General features: G+C 41.3%; 1 protein-coding gene across 1 annotated transcript in view; it reads left to right on the top strand.

Moving 5' to 3' along the window:
- Adcy2 (adenylate cyclase 2) overlaps positions 1–19,188 on the top strand; it is a 364,093-nt gene that overhangs the window by 288,322 nt on the left and 56,583 nt on the right. Inside the window, exon 15 of the mRNA XM_051151053.1 lies at positions 8,606–8,690. Coding sequence (XP_051007010.1) covers positions 8,606–8,690 — 85 coding nt within the window. The remainder of the gene's footprint in view (positions 1–8,605; positions 8,691–19,188) is intronic.

Here is a 19,188-nt window from a genome sequence, read left to right as displayed (position 1 = left end):
AATATCAGTGGTGCCTTTTTATACTTTGGGTCTCTGAGGATTTCCAGGTTACTTTCTACTCTCTGGCAGTACAGAAATTCATGGCCCCTGATTTCATTTTTTAAAAAATCTTAATTCCAGCTCCTAATCAAACTAAATTCATGGATGCATCCCTTACTTTGGTAGATATTAACCGCAGACTGCACAGACTGCATCCGCCCCTGGTTCCCTTAGGTTTATCAAGCGTCAGCACCTGTCGGTGTTTGATGCCATCAATGGACTTAGTGATTTTATTTTTTATCTAATCTATGTGGAGCATTCTCATTGAAATTCATACATCTCGCTCTTACTGACACACTGTTACCTTTTTTCTAGCTTTGTTGTGTTGTAGTGACACTGCATCTTCTTCATAATGTATAGATCCATAGCTGTGTATTTGTAATTTTTGTATTTTAATTAATAAGTGATAATTGAGCATATATATGGGACATTTTGGTGTTTTGATAATTGTAGATTTGGAGTAAATGACAAATCAAGATAGTTACATCTATTACCTGTTGGGTCATTTATCAAAAAAAAAAAAAAAAAAAAAGATAAGTAGTGATTAGGGATGAGTGAGTGAGTGAATTAATGACTAACAGAGGGATTTTTTTTTAACTTGGAAATAGTCGATGAGAACATTTTTCTGGAAAAGGTTCTGTAACCTTCTTTAACCAGCCAAATTTTTGGAACCTGGCTCTAGTCTTGAGATTTGAATAGAATTAATTAAATTATCAATTGAATCCTCTTTTCAGAGTTCTTTTGCCATTCTGCCTGTACTGTATATGTACAATTTTATTACAAATACGAAGCTCTTTCAAAGACCAAATAATAATCAAACATGGAACATTTTTGCATGTTTCAATTATTTCATTCAAGTTATCTGTCAAACTCAATAATTATATTAAACCGAGCATTGTGAAAATTGTTGAAGCAAGGATAAGTTTTATTAATAGTGTTTGGTTAGATATCTTGTGTTTCATTACCCAAGCTAAGCTAATAATAATGATACTTTACTTTTAAATTTTTAATAGCAAAATTACAGCCTCAGAACGATTATTTCTACTTAGACTCTGTCAATTTCCTTACTCATTTAAAGATATGCTTTCAGTAATTCTTTAATACGCTTTTAAAAAGGCCATTTTTTAGTATTATCTCAAGATAGGAAAATAATGTGAAAGCAGTATCATTTGTGCCCACTAGAAATAGAGTGGGATTTCCCTGGCATCAGTAATGAGGAATATTATGGTAGAGTCAGTCTGCTTTGGTGGGTAACCAAAAACTAGAGCACACCTTAGGATAGCAGGCATTTTATGGGATGGGAGAAGCAGTGTCCAGCAGGCTTTCATGGCTCCTGTATTGCAGCCCACCATACAAACTATGAATGTCTTTCCTGGTGCTTTGAAAAGCTGTGAGGGATTTGAAGCAGAGCTCATGATGTGGCTGTGCTCCGAAGTGATGTGCTTGCTTTTGCTGGGAAGAGGAGAAACAAGGACAAGTAAGATGTGGTGGTTTTCATGGAGATGGCACTGAACAGGATAAAACAATGGTCCACTTCTGAGCGATAGGATAAAGAGTGATGCAGATGGCTCTTGCTGCTTAAATTAAATGGGGGAAATTATCAGAGGGTTGTTTTGTGGAGTTTTGTTGGTGTGCTTCATTCGAGAAGCTAGAATTATAACCCACTGTGGAAGGGGCAGATTTGAGGGAAACTGTGCATCCCAGGGCTCATTGTTTTTACACCAAGGTTGTGTGCACACATTAGACACCACATGTTTGCATAAGGGAGGAAGGAAGCTTGTGAGCTTTGCAACCATGGAAGAAGTTGCACTGAGGTACAATCTGGGAAATTCATTACTTAAGTAGACTTTAGGCCTATGGAAAGAGTTAGCACTCATGGGAGTTAGACAATGAGAAAGCCTGTGCACTCCCCTGTGAATATAACATGTTGGAAAACTCAAATCTTTAGACTCTATCATAGCCATGAAGGGAAACCTTGCTAGCCAATGTCAGCCCCTTTTCCTTCCCCAACATCTGAAGACCTCAAAGCTCCGTGCCATCATCAGAGAGCCAGCTGCTGTGGCCATGAGTGTGTGAGTGCCTTCCCCTCTCCTGAGCCTTCACGTGGTTTTGGTTTTGATTGCCCCTGGAAGGTCCCTTTCCTTTTGATGTTGTATCGTTTATGAAAGTGGCTTCCAGTTATCTCACGGAAACTTGTAACTGAGTGTCCTGCCCCCTTCATCACCGCCCTTGACGAATCCCATTCAGAGAGTCTGACGAGAATGGACCAGTCTTCCTTGGAGAGGGGAGTCAGGATGGAGAGGAGGAGGCGCATGGCTACCGCCACCTTGAGATAAATCCCAGAGAAAGGCATCCCTGTTTATCCAATGCAATGGCTCATGATAAGGGTGAACTGTGGGATTGGGAGAACATGCTCCTGCAGTTTCTCTCCCCCAAACTGAATGTTTCTGTCTTTGTTAGGGCCCCTTTCTTTCATGAAGGCAAAATCATAGAAGGGGAAAGGACTTGTTCTCCAATCATGAGCCCTTTCCATGAGTGTAACAAGACACCTGATTAAAGTGCCAAAGCCAAACATCACCACTAAAAGGTGTCACTTTTCTTGCTTCACGGCAAGGAAGAGGCAAATTCACTTTTCAGTAAGTATATAAATCAATTATACTCATGTGTTTAAGAGAAACGGCTTTGCAACAAGAATGTTAATTAAAATTGATTAAATTACACAACATCTTGGTGTGCTTAATGGGCCAGAGCATGCTTTCGAAAGAACAGGCTGGATAAATGGTGGTAATTAAGGGCTTTTGACCAACTGCTACTTTGACTTGTGGTATCTCTTGTTCCCAGGTGTCTTCTGTTACAAAATACCGTAGACTTCATTTTATTTCACGGGGTTTTAGAAAGCAGAAATCTGTTGTGAGGGTGGTGGCAGCATGGAGAGGTTCTTGTGAGGAAGCTCTTACGCTTGGGGACTACCTCCACTCTATGATCTATTCACATCCCACTGGGCCCATATCCAAATGCCAATGCCTTGGTAATAAGATTTTAACAAATGAGTTTTGAGGCACACAAGTGTTCAGTGCATAACAACCTTAGAAGAGACAAATGTACATATGAATAATAATGACATGTGTGCCCGTGTTCCCTGATATAAGGAGTTAGGAAAATGACATTAATCCATTCTCCTCCAGGGTCTGGGACCTCTCCAGAAAGTTAGCTAGATTTTAGCTGAATTCCATCCTGGTGAGTAGGCTTAAATCGAATCAGACAGATATTGGTTACTCCCTAAATTAATGTGACTCTATTGTAAAGCCAGGAATCTATTGCACGGCTGGTCATTATTGCCGCTCACAGGCTGTACTGCTGGGTAGAACTGTTGATTGCTCTTCTCCCATGGCACCTTGTGAGGCACCTCTGGATACCAGGAAAGTGGGTCCACTCCTTGTTCTACAAACAAGGATGGATATTGGAATAAAGTTATCAGCTTCCAGATTACTGTTCCATGGAACACTAAACCAAGCTACAAAATACATATTCTCCAACTTTATATGAAATGCTGACCAATATATAACTTCTACAAACTCAGAAACACCTTCAAGAGATCTGATAAAGATTGAAATAACTTAAAAAGAGTTAAAATTCTTAAAGTCTGATATATAGACATAGCAAGATCAAATAAGAAACCACTAACAACATCTAGCTGTTTAAAATATCTGAAAATATCCCTGTGTATTTGATCTTAGATTATTTGCCTGTGAATAAGCCACAAGTCCACTAATAAGTCATAAGAGAAATTTTAAATGTTAAATAGTAACAGCTCACATATAAGACATGTGAAATATACCTAATGAAGTAAGTAAAGCATACAGATTACTGCTTTTTCTTGCATTAGAAAAGAGGAAAACTTCTACTCATTTAACTGTTTCCAATTTAGGGAGTCAGGAAGAGATGAACAAATTAGAATCAAATGAGTAAATAAAATTAGATATTTTTTGTAGGGTTTCTCTGTGTAGTAGCCCTGAAGATGGGTGTTTTTTTAAGTCAATAAAATAGAAAATAATTAAGAAAATTAATGAAGCTTAAACTTTGCTTGCTTTTAAATTATCTTTTATCTTTTTAGGCTATAATATAATCATATCATTTCGCCTTTCACTTTCCTACCTCCAAACCCTCCCATATCTTCTTGTTTATGCCCTCTTTTTTTCATTAATTGTTCCCATATACATATCGGTGTATACATGTACATTCTTAAACACATAAATATAACTTGCTCAGTCTATGTAACGTTTCCTATATGTACATATTTTCAAGGATGACTATTTGGTATTAGAGAGCCAATTGATGCATTCACTGGGGAAGACTGTTTCTTGTGTTCTAAGTATTTCCTAGTTGCCTTTATAGTGTTGAGGAGAGCTTTTTCTGGGCTACCTTAGCATGTCTGTTGTCCTTGTTCAGCTCACGTTTGAGCAGTCATGTTGTTGAGATTTTTATGGCTGTAGCTCCTGGCATTACCAGGAGACACAATCTCACAGCAAATGCCTTGTTTCTCTGATTCTTAAAAAAAAATCTTTCCGCCACCTTTCCTGCAATGTTCCTTGAGCCTTGGGGACAGGAATTGTATTGTAGGTGTACCTGTTGGGACTGGGCTCCCTAATTCTGCATTTTGATTGGTTGTGGGTTTTCTGAAATTGTTTTTATCTGTTATGAAAGGAAATTTTCTTGGTGCCAGGTGAGGACAGTTATCTATCAGTATAAGGCCAAGTATTCAGAATGTAATTAGGAATTATGTTGGTTTTGTAAAGTGGGGGTTGGAGGTTCTCCCCCAAAGATCTGCGACTTCACTAACCCTGTTTAACTGGTTATGGTTCCAGTAAGACACATGATTTCCCTCCTGTTGAGTGGATCTTGATCCAGAGAGCTGTTCGTTATCACCAAGGTATTCATGCCACTTTTGTACCCTTAGGGTCGTCCTGTCATGCTGGTCACTGTTGTGGTTCACAGGCATCATAGCTGGGGGTAGCACTGTTGTTTGCTGCCCTCCCACAGATACTTGAGTTTTATTATGATGTAATTTCTAAGAAAATTCAGCAATCATAACATTCTGTGTACTCCAGCATCTCTTTGGGGAAAAAAGGAAATTTTATTGGAATATTCAGACATATTGACAAGCCCAAAGTCCCAGTAGGAAACACTTTTACACTCTTAACATTCACAGTTCATGTGAGTTGGCCTCTGGAGAACTTGACTAACTTCTCAGACTCTCCCAAAGTTTATAGATAACAATAATACCAACAATAAGTAAAACATATATCTTTTTTAAAATTCATAAGACTTGGCAGAAACATGGCATATTTATCACACACCGAGCAAAAATAAATTAATTTTCTGCTCAGATATAATGAAATTAGAAATAATAAAGGCCAACAAAAAATAACTGTCCTACAGAATTAGATAATAATATTTTTAACGATTCTCATATTACAAGGAGATTAAAATTGAAATTATAAGCTTGGTAGAACAGAGTAATATGAGTGACTATAAATCAAAAGCTGTAGGATTTGATTAAAATAATAATTATTGAAATATTTATGTCCTTGGATACATTTATTAGAATATGTAAAATATTATTACTATATAACAATCAAGAAAAAATAACAGTATGGTCTTCAGTAAAGTTATTTTAAGTTGAATTGTAAGCCAGTAATACACAAAATGAACAGAAATTATAGTCCTTAATAGTGAAACACAAACTCAAATTTTGAGTTCAGCAAAATATGCAAAGTTTCAAGACTCATCCAGAATTTAGAAAAAAAATAATATCAAGCACAAGAAGAAATTATTTCCAACATGGGTTATTTTTACACTATAGGAAAAGTTATGTAGTATTTTTGTAGTTTGTTTTTCAAATTATAACTATATTATTTTTCTCCTTCCATTTTCTTCCTCCATCTCCTCCTATGCTTCCCCTCCCTTTGTTCTCACTCAAATTCCTGGCCTCTTTTTCTTTAATTGCTGTTGTGTGCACACATACATTCCTAAATGCATAACTACAAGCTGCTCAACATGAGGTATAATGGTATCTCATGCATATGATCTCAGGGTTGACCACATGGTACTGGAGGTCAAGTGAAGACGATCACTTTTCTGGCTCTCAGCATTCCCCAGTTGCCATAGTTCTTGGTCTAGTGTCGAGAACCCATGAGTTTGCCATGTTAGCATGTTCATTGTCAGTATCGTTGTTCGGGTTTTGTTTAGGTATCCATGTTAACGGATAATGTTTTGAGGCGGAGAGTATCTAGGGAAACAATCTCACAGCAAATTTCCCATTCATCTGTCCCAAATCTTGCCACCCTCTTTGCTGCAATGATCCCTGAGCATTAGGTACAGGAATTGTGTTGTAAATGTTACGTGGAACTTTTACATTTGAAAATCCATATAAAATAGACAATTTCCTAGTGGCATTATCAAGATTGATCCAAGAAACAGAACCAACAAACACGGCAAAACTATGGTATGCCTTCTAGTAAAAACGGATATCAAAAATATAGTTGCACGGGGTCTGAAGAGATGGCTCAGTGGTTAAGAGCATTTACTGCTCTTTCAGGGGATCCAGGTTTCCAGGCCCAACGTGGTTATCCACAACCATCCAAACCTCTAATCCCAAGAGATCCAGTTGCCCTCATCTGATGACCACTGATAACAGGCATCTATATACATACATGCACACACGCAGGTCAAACATTGATACACATAAAATAAACTTTTGAAAGTTGAAGAATGCAACCACATGGACATCCTGTGCATGCTACATAATGGATGTGGAACTTTCATCGGCCAAACAGCACTCCCTCCTACATGTCTGTTTGGGGGAGGGAAGCAGCTGATACTTAATTATGGTTACTTGCTACCTCTGAGATGTAGACTGTATAGATTCCCTCCCCTAAGGAAGCATTTTCTCATAGTATTTGGTAGGGCTAGGGCAGATGGCTGGTATCCATGATCTTTGCTCGCTTCTGACTAGGAAATAAGACCTAGGAGCTTGATGGCCCATAATGCCAGTCAACAGTCTAGATTTGAAACCCGTGCGCCATCTTATAAGGGTCTTACTTGAAAGCAGCGTGACTCGGTGCCTCAGAGTTGGTTTGGATTGAAGTTTACAGAGGATGTCGAGGCCACGATGAGCATCCCCTGGAACAGTGTAGGTGCATAGGGAAGTGGGTGGGGAGATTAAGCGCCATCATGGGAGCTTTAAGTGTTGCTCCATACACCAGCTGCTCATTTTGTTGCTCATCTTGGGTCTCGAGGTGTATTCTTGCAAGGTGATTGCGGTTCTGTTTAGTCACTTGTACCTGATTCTTCTGGTCCCTCCATTGTTGTCTGGAGAGTTCTCTCCCCCTCAGTGATACTTCTTCTGTTTCTTCCCTGTTTCTAGACCATTGCATTGGCACAAGCTTCCTTGGTCACCTCAGATTGCATCCTACCTCTCCTTGAATGTTCCACTTGAATTTTATGGTGCTTCTGCCCTTCTCATACCCCTGAATTGTAGCATGGGATTTAAGGACATTTTAAAGATTTTGGATTTTTTAATTATTTAAAATGCTATTCAGGAATGCATAAGTTTCCTTTTAGCATATGTATTTGTGTATGGTGTGTGTTTGTGTGTGTATGTGTGTGTGTGTGTGTGTGTGCACTGCCCTGGGGGTACATGCACGTGAGGGTCAGATGTTGGCATTTGGTGTCTTCTATCACTCTCCACTTTATTTACTGAGAAATGATCTCCTGTTGAGCCCAAAACTACCAATGCAGCTAGTCTGACCATGGGCTTCTATATGCACCTTGTTTATTCTGTGGTACTGAGGATGCAAACTTAGGTCTTCATCCTTACAAGTGCTTTATCCGCTGAGATTTCTCTGTAGTCTTGACAGGCAGGCCTTGTAGGTGAGCCTGAACATTGTCTGGGCAGGATGGACTTAGTGAGCATGCTTTTTGTATGATCACAGGATGCTTTCACAGTGCTTTTGCATTTCTGCTGCCTTGATCAAACATGTGTATGGCCTGCCCTATGAAACCCTAGAAGATCAGGAGACACTTGCCTGTGTCCATGCTGAATAAGTTGAATCTGGGTGGCTGGTGTGGAAGAGAGTGGAGATTCAGTGTTCCCAAGACATGAGTTTTACAGGTAGGATGAGGTGCTCCAGGCAGTCATGGTAGCATCCATAGAAACAATAGGCTGTAGGACACCAGTAGCAGGAATAAGTCCACTTGGGAAGGTTTGGACAAATGGAGCATAAGATAGTCACATAGAAATGGTCCTCTCTTCCATAAAGTACCAATGCTGTAAGCCTGTTTTACTCAGTTGCAGTGTGTTACTCCACCTTGGCTGTCAACACTTTTCCAAGGATGTACGTTTCATCTGGGTAACTTTTTTTTTCATTTTTCATTTCTCAAAAAAAATCATTGAAGGTTGAAGTCCTGATTTAGTAAATTTCCAGCTAAGTTAAAAGTGTTACTGGTGCTTTCCAGAGTCATGGGCTTGACCTCCACTAACCTGTTGCTTTTTCTTTCCTGATAGAACATCCATCCTTGGCTTCTCCTTCGGAGCTGCATTTTTCTCCCTCACCTTCATCCTCTTCGTCTGCTTCGCTGGACAGCTTTTGGTAGGTGCTTCAATTATAAAACCTCTGTGGGAAGTGTTTTCATTGTATGAAAATGGCTTACTTCAATTTTTCAAACGCAAGGGGATCATTCACTGGTATTTGAAGAACTGTGGTTTCTAGCACCCTTTAGGCCTCAGGTGTAAACTGAGGTGTCTCATGAGCAACCAAGACATTCATTTGATTGCTATGACAATGTTGGATGGCATTTCATTATTTCTTCCCTGAGGATGAGGCCTCAATCTGTAGCCCGGACTGGCCTCAAAAAATCCTCCTACTTAAACTTTCTAAATAGCCGAGGAATGGATATGTACTACAGCACCCAGGAAAAAAATGTTGGTGCCACCCCATAATACTCCTTGTTTTTGCTCATCGATTTCTGTTGAGTATTTTTAAATCATCTCTGAGTTTCAGAGTATGTGTAGCAGTGAATGCAAGTATGTCACTTGCATGTAAAGGAACACAAAAATATTTTTAAATACACCTTTTAAATCTATTTGAAGATATAAAATTTTAGAACCTAAAAATGGGAAAATATTATTTATTTGCATTTGAAGCCAACCAGCGTAAAGTTTTATACTTATATGCTAGCTAAACACAGTTTGGGATATGAAAATCATCTCTTTATTTATGGTTGCATATTAACCAAGTGTTGCTAGCTGGTCAGAGTACTGTGGGAGCTATCTTAGAAAGCCAATAAGGAGACAGAAGATAAGCCTATGTTTTATCTTATTCACTAGACACAGCAGAAACAGGAGAGGCTACCCAAGCTGGACATTATGCACACATATGGTACACATGAAGTAATAATGGAACACTTATTATGAGAGTATGCATAGTTTTCCATGATCCATAGACTTACCTGGATGGAAACATGCACAGTCTCTCTCTCTCTCTCTCTCTCTCTCTCTCTCTCTCTCTCTCTCTCTCTCTCTCTCTCTCTCTCCCTCCCTCCCTCCCTCCCTCCCTCCCCCCCCCCCCCCCCCCCCCCCCCCCCCCCCCCCTCTCTCTCTCTCTCTCTCTCTCTCTCTCTCTCTCTCTCTCTCTCTCCTTTTATCCCCAAATCCTCTCCAGGCCCCTTTTCTGGGTCTTCAGCATTAGATCCATCCCCCTGGCTCTACTGCAAACCTAGCCCTGTTCTAAAAATAGCAGTCTACAGCCTTGTACCTAAGAAGCTGTGTTTGTCTCTGACACGGCGGCCAGGCATGGAGGAACTGGGACTGTTACTTCTGAGGAAACACTGTGGTCTTTCTCATCCCACCTTTTTTGGCCCCAGAAACTCAGCCTTTTTAGTAATAATGACATAGCCCTTGATCCCTCCTCTTCCTAGACTGTGGACCTCCAAGTTCCCTCAAGATGAAATTGATAGTTCTTCATTATGTTTCCTGGGGGCTTCCCAAACCCTGATACCTACTTGCCACTAGCTAGCAAGTTCTTTGTGACTTTCTGGTGACCATTTCAAAGCTACAAAGAACCAGTGTCTGCCTCCCTGTCAGGGGACACTATATGCTAGGGATTGCAAAGGGGAACCGTGAAGACATTTGTCTTTTTATTTACTTTTAAAATTAGCATACAAAAAGGAGCAAGTTTCCTTTGTGCATTTCAATATGTACATTGTTTTGGATTACCCAGCTCCCTGCTCACCAGCTTCACCTCTCCCCTCACTTGAACCCTTCCACTCCTAGGATTATCCTTTTTATTTTCATGTCTCATATGTTTTGTTACCTGCCCCCAAACCCATTCTGCAGGTACTCACCCCCATATAAACATATAGCTTCAGACCTAGCATTTGAGAGGCAGAGACAGGAGAATCACTTGTAAGTTCAAGGCCAGCTTGGTCTACTTGGTGAGTTCCAAGACAGTCAATGCTACATAATAAGACCCTGTCTCAAAAAGTAAATTAAGATCTCTAATCCCAGCCTCATGAGGTCCCATTTATTAGTTGTTGACATTAAGGCCTGGGCTGTTGGTGTTCTGTTCAGGAAGTTGTCTCCTGTGCCAATATGTTCCAGGCTCTTCCCCACTTTTTCTTCTAAATGACTTAGTGTCTCTGGTTTTATGTTGAGGTCTTTAATCCACTTGGATTTGAGTTTTGTGCAAGGTGATAAATATGGGTCCAGTTGCATTTTTTTACACATAGACATCCAGTTAGACAAGCACCATGTGTTGAAGATGCTATCCTTTTTCCATTGAATGGATTTGGCTTCTTTGTCAAATACCCAGATCTAGCCAATGGGCAGAACATTCTCCACAGTTGAGTGGAGAGTGGAGTATGACTTTCACACGTACTCTGGTGCCTCATATTTGACCATGTCCCCTGGAGGGGGAGACCTGGTGGCACTCAGAGGAAGTATAGCAGGTTACCAAGAAGAGACTTGATACCCTATGAGCATATACAGGGGGAGGAAATCCCCCTCAGGAACAGTCATAGGAGGGGAATAAGGGGAAAATGGGAGGGAGGGAAGAATGGGAGGATACAAGGGATGGGATAACCATTGAGATGTAACAAGAATAAATTAATAAAAAAAATTTTTTTAAAAGATCTTTAATCCACATGTGAAAGCAAGCATGTGGTATTTGTGTTCCTGACTCCGGGATACCTTGCTTAATATACTTTTCAGGTATATCATATTTCCTTCAATTTTCATAATTTCTTTTTATGGCTTAATACAATATCATTGTGTATGTTTCACGTTTTCAGTATTCACTCCTGCACTTATGGATGTGTAGGCTGATTTCATTCCCTTACTGTTATGAATACCACAACAATAAACATGGGTGTGCAAATATCTGTTCGGGAAGGTTCCAGAGACCTTTGGGTGCATGCACAGAAGTGGTATAGTTCTATTTTTTGTGTTTTGAAAAACCTCCACACTGATTCCCATGTTGGCTGTACCAGCTCACAATCCCATCAGCAATGAATTAGGGTCCCTCTTGGCCAGCATCCTCTTTAGCAGTTGTTGTCATTTGTGTCCTTGATATCCACTCCAAATACAGGGAGTTCTCTCACCACCCCCACCCCCACACAGAAACAACTCAAAATGTATCTATGCTCTTAAGTCAAAAATGAAAATGCTGAAACTTCCAGGGAGGGAAAAAACTACTTCAAGCTATAGGTATAAAAACAAATTTGTGAAACAGGACTCTAGGAGTACAGGAAGTAACCCAAGAATTGACAAATGTTGTTATGGGAAGTGACATAAAAGAAAACTATTAGCAGAGGAAACAGCCTACAGAATGGGATAAAATCCTTGTCAACTATGGTTTAGATAGAAGATTAATAGCCAGAATGTATAAGAATTTACAAACTGAACACTGACAAATACAAACCCACTAATCAACAAATTGGCCAATGAACTGAACAGGTAGTTCTCAGAAGAAGAAACACAAATGGCTAATATCTTCAAATTTGTTCAACAGCCTCAACTTCGGGAAATGCAAGTTAGGGTGTTTGCTCTTGAACATCCAGTAAAGGAATCTTGAATAAGACTCTGCAGTAGCCAGTTGTATCTTCAGGAAGAGATTCTCATCAAGTCATGGGTCCTTTTGGTGTTTGTAGGATTCTGTAATGGTTGTTTAACGGTCAATAGCAAAAATGTTAATGTGTAGCTGGCTTAGAAAGGGTTACATGTGCATTGTAGGATGTTCTCCAAATAGAGGGGAAATGTGTGTATTACAGATGTTCTATGGTCATAGAGAGATGGTGCTACCCTTGGCTGCCCCAGGAAAACCTAGCAGTTGTATAAGAGCTGATAGGATTAGCATTTACATGTTAATTAAATACTAAACTTATAAGAATATGCAGAATGCCACCAACTGTTAACCTTCTGCAAACTTAAGTGCCAAGGGCAGTACTGACACTAGGGGTGCCAGTGTCAAGTTGTCGCTGTGAAGAATTAAAATAAGCTGCTGTTCAAAAGGAAGTCAAGCAGAGGCAAGTACGCTGGCCAGCTTTACTGCTGATTCTCAGCTTGACTGGAGTAAGAAGCACTTAGCCACTGATGAGACACACCTCCAGTGTATCTACGAGCACAAGAGGGGAAACTCATCTTGGATGTAGGTGATACCATCACATGAGCTAGACTGAACTAGGAGGGGGGAGAGGAAGCGAGCTAAGTGTTTCCCCCCTCAGCCTCCTCGTTTGCTGGTCCCACTGCCATACCTCCCTTGCCGTGATGGATTGCATTCTACGAATCTGTGACTTAAAAATGAACCTTCTCAAGTTGTTTTTGTTAGGTATTTGGACCCAGAAATGAGAAAAATTACCAGTACTGTAAATCTGGCCAGTGATGTCCTTACCATCGTCCACACAGAATGTGCAGTGCAAGGAAGTCACACTGGTTGGCATTTCGTAGTTGCCTTCATAAAAGGCAGAAAAGCATGCAGTGTGCAAACACTTCGATGATAATGGCACAGAGCTCCTTTCTGTTGACCCCAAAATGTGAAGAGGTTTATTCAGTAACTTGTTCTGAACCTTGTCTGGACTTTCTCTCTTCTACAAAAGACCACTAAACAGCTCCTCCCTGCCCTTCCCTGGCACCTGAAGCTCCCCCCCAGGAGCTCTACCTCCCACTTCCCCCATGACACTCACTTCTAAGTTCTTGCTCAGGGAAATGGGCTCAGCAGCGGCCATTCTCCCTGAGACCTCGGGATCTCCACCAGTTCTGTGACGAGCATCATGGGACTCCAGACCTGTAACAAATCCTTGATCCTCAGTTTTATAACATGCATTTTGACCTTTTTTTTTTTTTTATCTTATTACTGTTTCCCTGACATATAATAAATCCCTTAAGACAAGGATGACTTCTCAACGTCCAGTTCGCCTCCCACTCTAACTAGTATACTATTAACATCCAGTCGGCCTCCCACTAGACCTTTATGATACTGTCCACAAGAACACGTTTTGTAAGTAGTTGCTGTCTAAACCCAGGCATCTCTATATCCCTCCTCTGCTCCGTGAAGTCCCTCCATCCCCTCAAAGATGCTCAGAGCCAGTGATGGAATAATTACAGCAGTGACCATGTTCATAACAAGTCCAGATATTGTCAGACAGCTTCTGAGCTGTGTGGGAGGGACTTACCTCTCTATGGTTCAAAACAGTAACCCTGACCTGAAACAGCACAAGAAAACATCCTCCCCAAACAAAAGCATATCTTTAAAAATGCTAGAAAACGTCAGAAGAAATTTTCCTCCTGGTGTCATTGTCTCCTGCCTTGTGCTGTAGAAGTAGCAGGAGGCCACCCAGCCAGCCACCTCCTTTAGGACAATGATGAAAGCGCAAATGCAGAGTTCATCCTAGGAGAGGAAAAGTAGGTCACACACCAGCTCACACAAAGCTCTCTCCCTTTTCGGGAGTGCTTGTCCATTGCCGTCTACGTTTTCTAATGGCAGTACCACGCTCTCAGCCCTCTTGGGCTGAACTTGCTGGTGACCCTTTTTCCGTCTTGCTCTCAGCTTCTCTTTGTCTGTTAGAAAAATTAGTAGCAATTTGATAATAAGTCTAGTGTAATGACATATGGCTGCACAGATCCGAAAGTCTCCCTCTTTTATCTGACAAGCACCATACCTGGGTGTAATAGCTGCTGCTACAATCTGATTTGATTTTTTTTTTTTAATTCACATCTCTACTCTTTGCCTTTATTTATTTTTTTCTCTTTTCTGCCATTTTTCTTTTTTGACAGTTGGACTTGTTTCTTTTTAGTAACTTGGACAAATAAGCCTGCCTGCTTATTTGTGCTTCGGTTTTAGTTTCCTTTAAAACTTGGCTGTACACCTGATTCTCAAGTTCTAGTATAGCTGCGTCTTGAACAATACAGGGCCCATGCCCTAATATCACCACCTCCCACCTTCCAGGCTCATATTGTTTAATCTGTGTGTATTTAATATTCTCAGATTATTCTCTTTCTCATTCTTCTTGTCTTGCAATGATTTATCTAACTATCCCCTCTGACGATATTATTGCCCTCTGGGATTCAGTAAGAAATGCCTGCCTTCCTACTCCTTTTTAAATTTTAATTTACTCAGATTACACCCCAATTGTTATGCCCTCACTTGTATCCTCCCGTTCCCACCCTCCCTCCCTCTTCAATCCTATTCCCCTCCCTTAGACCTCTGACAGAAGGGGACCTCCTCCCCCATCATCGGGTCTCATCCAGATAGCCTGCTTTGCATTCCTCTGTGGGCCTCCCCACCAAGGGGAAGTCGCCAAATCGAGAGCTCCATATTTTCCATGAGTATTGCATAACAGCTTTCTTCATTTTACCAAAGCATGTTTCTTCATTGTGACCATTTATCATCTCTTTTTTTACTTTTTAAAAATTTTATTAATTTATTCATATTACATCTCAGTTGTTAGCCCATCCCTTGTATCCTCCCATTTATCATCATTTTTTAAAATTTTTATTCTAACAACTCCATATTCTTCTGACTTGAATAATACGGAGAACACCTCCACCACCACCACCACCACCCTCTCTCTCTTATTTCTCCCCCTCTCCCTTTCCCCTTCCTTTCCTCCTCCTCTTTTCCTCCGACTCTCCCTTCTCACTCTCTTCGTGTGGGTCCAACCTTAGCATGCATGTATAAGCCAGAAGATGGCTTTAGGCTGTTGGGTCTCACCTTTCCCCTTATATGAGGCCAGGTTTCTTGGTTTTTAGTGCTGCCTGTACAAGGCTAGCTGGCTTCATTTCCTGAGATTCTGCCATCTCTGTCTCCCGCCTCGATACAGGAGCACTGGGATTACAGGCATGTTCTACCACACTGGGTTCTGAACTCATATCCTCATAGTTGCAGAACTGGTGTTTTATGAACTGAGCCAAGTCCTTGCCTCAGTGAAGGCAGTGTTTGGGGGTAGAGTCATCTTTTCAGCTTTTTGAAATCCAGTTGCACTGTATCAGCACTAACTCTCCCGTGGACGGTCTGCCTGTTTGGGATCAAGAACTTGAGTGTTCACCAAACACCCTTCCTCTACATCACACATCTCCTGGGCCCCAGCCTAAGCTCTGGGGTAAGATTTTCCTGCAAGTGGATATGCTTTCTCTCTTTCTATATCTCAGTACAGTTAGCACCGGTCCTGTTCGTCGGTGATGAATGTGGTCCTGTCTCAGTGTAAGTAAGATCCAATCCTTGGCCATGTGGGCGTAGTGATGAACAAGAATAGGAGGAAGCAGATTTGGTAAAATGATGCTAATAGTTACATGAAGGACTACACCACCCTGGGCCCAGGGAGCTTTTCCTCTTCAGCTGAGCGGTACCTTCTGAGTACAGGGTAACATACTATTTGAAACGGTCTCATTTATAGTGTTGAATCCAAATGGGCAGGATTTTGATGAGCCTCTTTTTCTATCAGGGGTGTTACTCAAGTCCTGAAATCTGAATATTCTTAACTGTGTAGAGAACTGAAAATAGAATCAGTGCTGCCCCCTTTTTATAATAAGTTAAAATGCCAAGTCGTAGGCTTCAGTGTGGCCTTTTCATACTCCCAGTTCTGTTTGGGGCAGGATCTTTGTTACCCCAAGCTGATCCCAAACTCACTAGATAACCAAGAATGACCTTGAACTTCTGATTTCCCTCCCTTCTCTTCCAGAGTGCTGGAACTGCAGCATGCATCACTATGCCTTGGTTCTTCATCATCCTTTGATTGTTTTCCTTCACTTTAAAATCTCTATCTCTTGGTTCTTTGTGTCCCTGTCATTAGTTTCTCTGTTTGCCCACCAAGCCCTTCTGCTTCCTCTTCCTCAACACACTGATGATCATCTGTCACCATTTCTTTTTTAACTCTGCCTCTTATTGGCTGTGTGCAGAGAAACAAAGATGCCTGCCTCCCTGACCTTGGAAACAATGACCATTTGGCTTGATATGTCTATAAGTGGTCACAAAATAACACCCTTGAGCATCCAGAGAAGACTGTGTGAGAAAAGGAACGAAGCTGGATGCATGCTGATGTTGTAGTCCTGGGCCCGTGTATACCAGACCACTGTGTCTAAAGAGTCTCCCCAGGTTCTGTTCATCACTTGATTCTGCTGCAGGAAGAGAGATGAAGCTCCCATAGGATTGTCCACATATGTTTCAGTGAACAAGCCTTGGGATAGAATATAACATGCTCTTATTAGATGGCATATTTGAAATAAGTATCACAATTTAAAATTGCAGAATACCTTGTTTTGATTTCATAATTTCAAAAGTGTCTGTATAGTAGCTAGACAATACTCCACTTACTCAGGTGTTATATGGAGATGTGCTGTCCCTGAAGTGATGAAGACTTATGGGTTTTGTTGTTGTTGTTGTTGTTGTTGTTCTAAATCTTCAGGGTCATGGGTACTCCTCCTTCCCAATACATAGAGAAAAGCATTGAGTGGAATCATTTTATCTCCAGAAAATACTAACTCTACCCCCATGGGCTGCAAACACAGAAGTAATGTCTTAATTGACCAGAACCTAACCAAATGTGTTGTCTGAAAGAGACTGAGCTAGATAAGAGTATTTCCTTGGAGCTGGATCTTTGGGTTTCCTCCCTGCTTCTACAGAACACAGTCCTGACTTTGTTCTGTGTCATTAACATCAACATTAACACCACTAGATGTAGGATTCATTACCAATAATGACGTGCTTCCTTTGACCCATGACCCTCTAAGATCTTGTATGCTCTTAGACTTAAGGGCCACCATATTGGGTAACAGGTTTAAAGAAATTGCCAACCCCTGTAGAATCCCTGTTGTTTGACTAAGATGTGAAATACAGATCTGGCTCCCTTCTCCTGTGCTGGTAGGAGGAGACCATGCAGAGCACCACCCAGAGACTCAGCTCCTGGAAGCTCCTGGAGTCAAATGGTGTTGACTTGAGTTCTGCACCAGTTGTTTCAAGAAATTGCCTTGTGAAATCTACCCAAGGAGTGAGCCCAAAGCATAGGTGTTTATCTACATTAAAGGACTTGTGTGTTGCGGACTAACATTCTTCACGTTTTACATTGGGACTGTGAGCAAAGGCGAACCATAGTACAGAGCAAGAGGGGAAAGAAAGAATTGATAGACTCCAAGTCACAGAGACGCTGCTGAGAAATACCAGTGTTTTCTTCATTGAAGTGATGAGGAAAGTCAACACTTGTGAGTTCCCTTCCAGTGCCTTACATTGAAATCTCTGAAAAGGCCAAGGGGATGAGACAAGGGGGTGTGATTACTGTACAGAAAGTCTCACAACTGTGGGAACTGCACAGAAGCTGCTGCCTGGACACTTACCCTCTCCCCACCTCTCCTCAGCAGCAGCCTTATTTGATTGTTGTGTTGGATTCAACATATTACAGTGCTTATGTTAACAATATTTTAGGAGTAATTTTAAAAGAGCACATGAAATAGGTGAAGTACTGTAAGTGGTGTTTGTCAGTGCCATTGGGGGTTATCGCACATTGAGTTTTAGTTAGATTTTACCAGGTCTACCACTACATAAACTTGAGAGTAGTTTTATGCTCCCATTACCCACCCCTTAGGGCTGGTCCCTTTTAGAAATGTTGACACCTATCTCCCTGGAGAACTCTACAGACACTGCCTGTTGAGTGAGACAGAGGGCACCATCCTCCTGTGAGCATGTGACTGGCTCCTGAATGGAGCTGTCTGTGCTCTACCTTCCGACCTCAGTTGAAGTGAGACTCACAGTGGCGAGTCCACTGAGAAGTGGATGTGCAAGCATCTGTGAGACACCATAGAACCATGTGCAGCCTGATGCATACGTTCAATCCCCCAGAACCCACATAGAGGTAGGAGGGAACTAACTCTCTCTTGCAAGTTGTCCTCTGACCTCTGACCTCCACTCCACATGCACATCAAATAAATGAATTTAATTTTAAAAATTATACCAATTAGCTATAGCCCCACCCTCTCTAATCTCCTCCCCCATCTCTTGACCCTGCCCTTCACCCTACAGTTACCTTTCAAACATTCATGAAGAGGCAAGCGGCTGCTCAGGGTGCTGAGAATTAATGAGGACTGAACGCTCAGCCCTGATAGGACATTTATGCCAACATTGATAAGGCATAGGGATCATTGTGGGAGAAGGAAAAGAAACAATGTGAGAGCCAGATGGTGAGGAGAGGGGTGTGGAATGCCGACTTCTGGGCAGTTGCCGACTTCAAGCTGCCATGGCTGCCTGCACTGGCCTCGGATGACTAAATCTACCAATAGTCAATCACCCATCAGAGACAGAATATTGACTATTAAGGCTCTACAGGAGGAAGTCATGGCCATAGTTTAGTTGTATGCTCACTGAGGTACCCACCAGGCACCAACGTATAGTTCCTAGTCCACAGTCACATACGTCATCTGGTGAAATTCAGTGCCTCTCAGAAAAGGAAGCAGGAATGTTTGAAATCATTTTTAAGGAGCACTTCTCTGTGGAAGAATGAACTACCAATAGCGTGATGGGAAGCTATCCAGTGTTGAGTATCTTCCATGTGATCTACACACTAAATCTGTTCTTATGAGGAGCTGCTACTGCAGCAAAAAGGATGGAG

This window comes from Acomys russatus, chromosome 9 (assembly GCF_903995435.1).
Source record: "Acomys russatus chromosome 9, mAcoRus1.1, whole genome shotgun sequence".
NCBI classification, from domain to species: Eukaryota; Metazoa; Chordata; class Mammalia; order Rodentia; family Muridae; genus Acomys; species Acomys russatus.
Note: the sequence above shows the minus strand (reverse complement) of the source record. Positions and strands in the feature narration are given on the sequence as shown.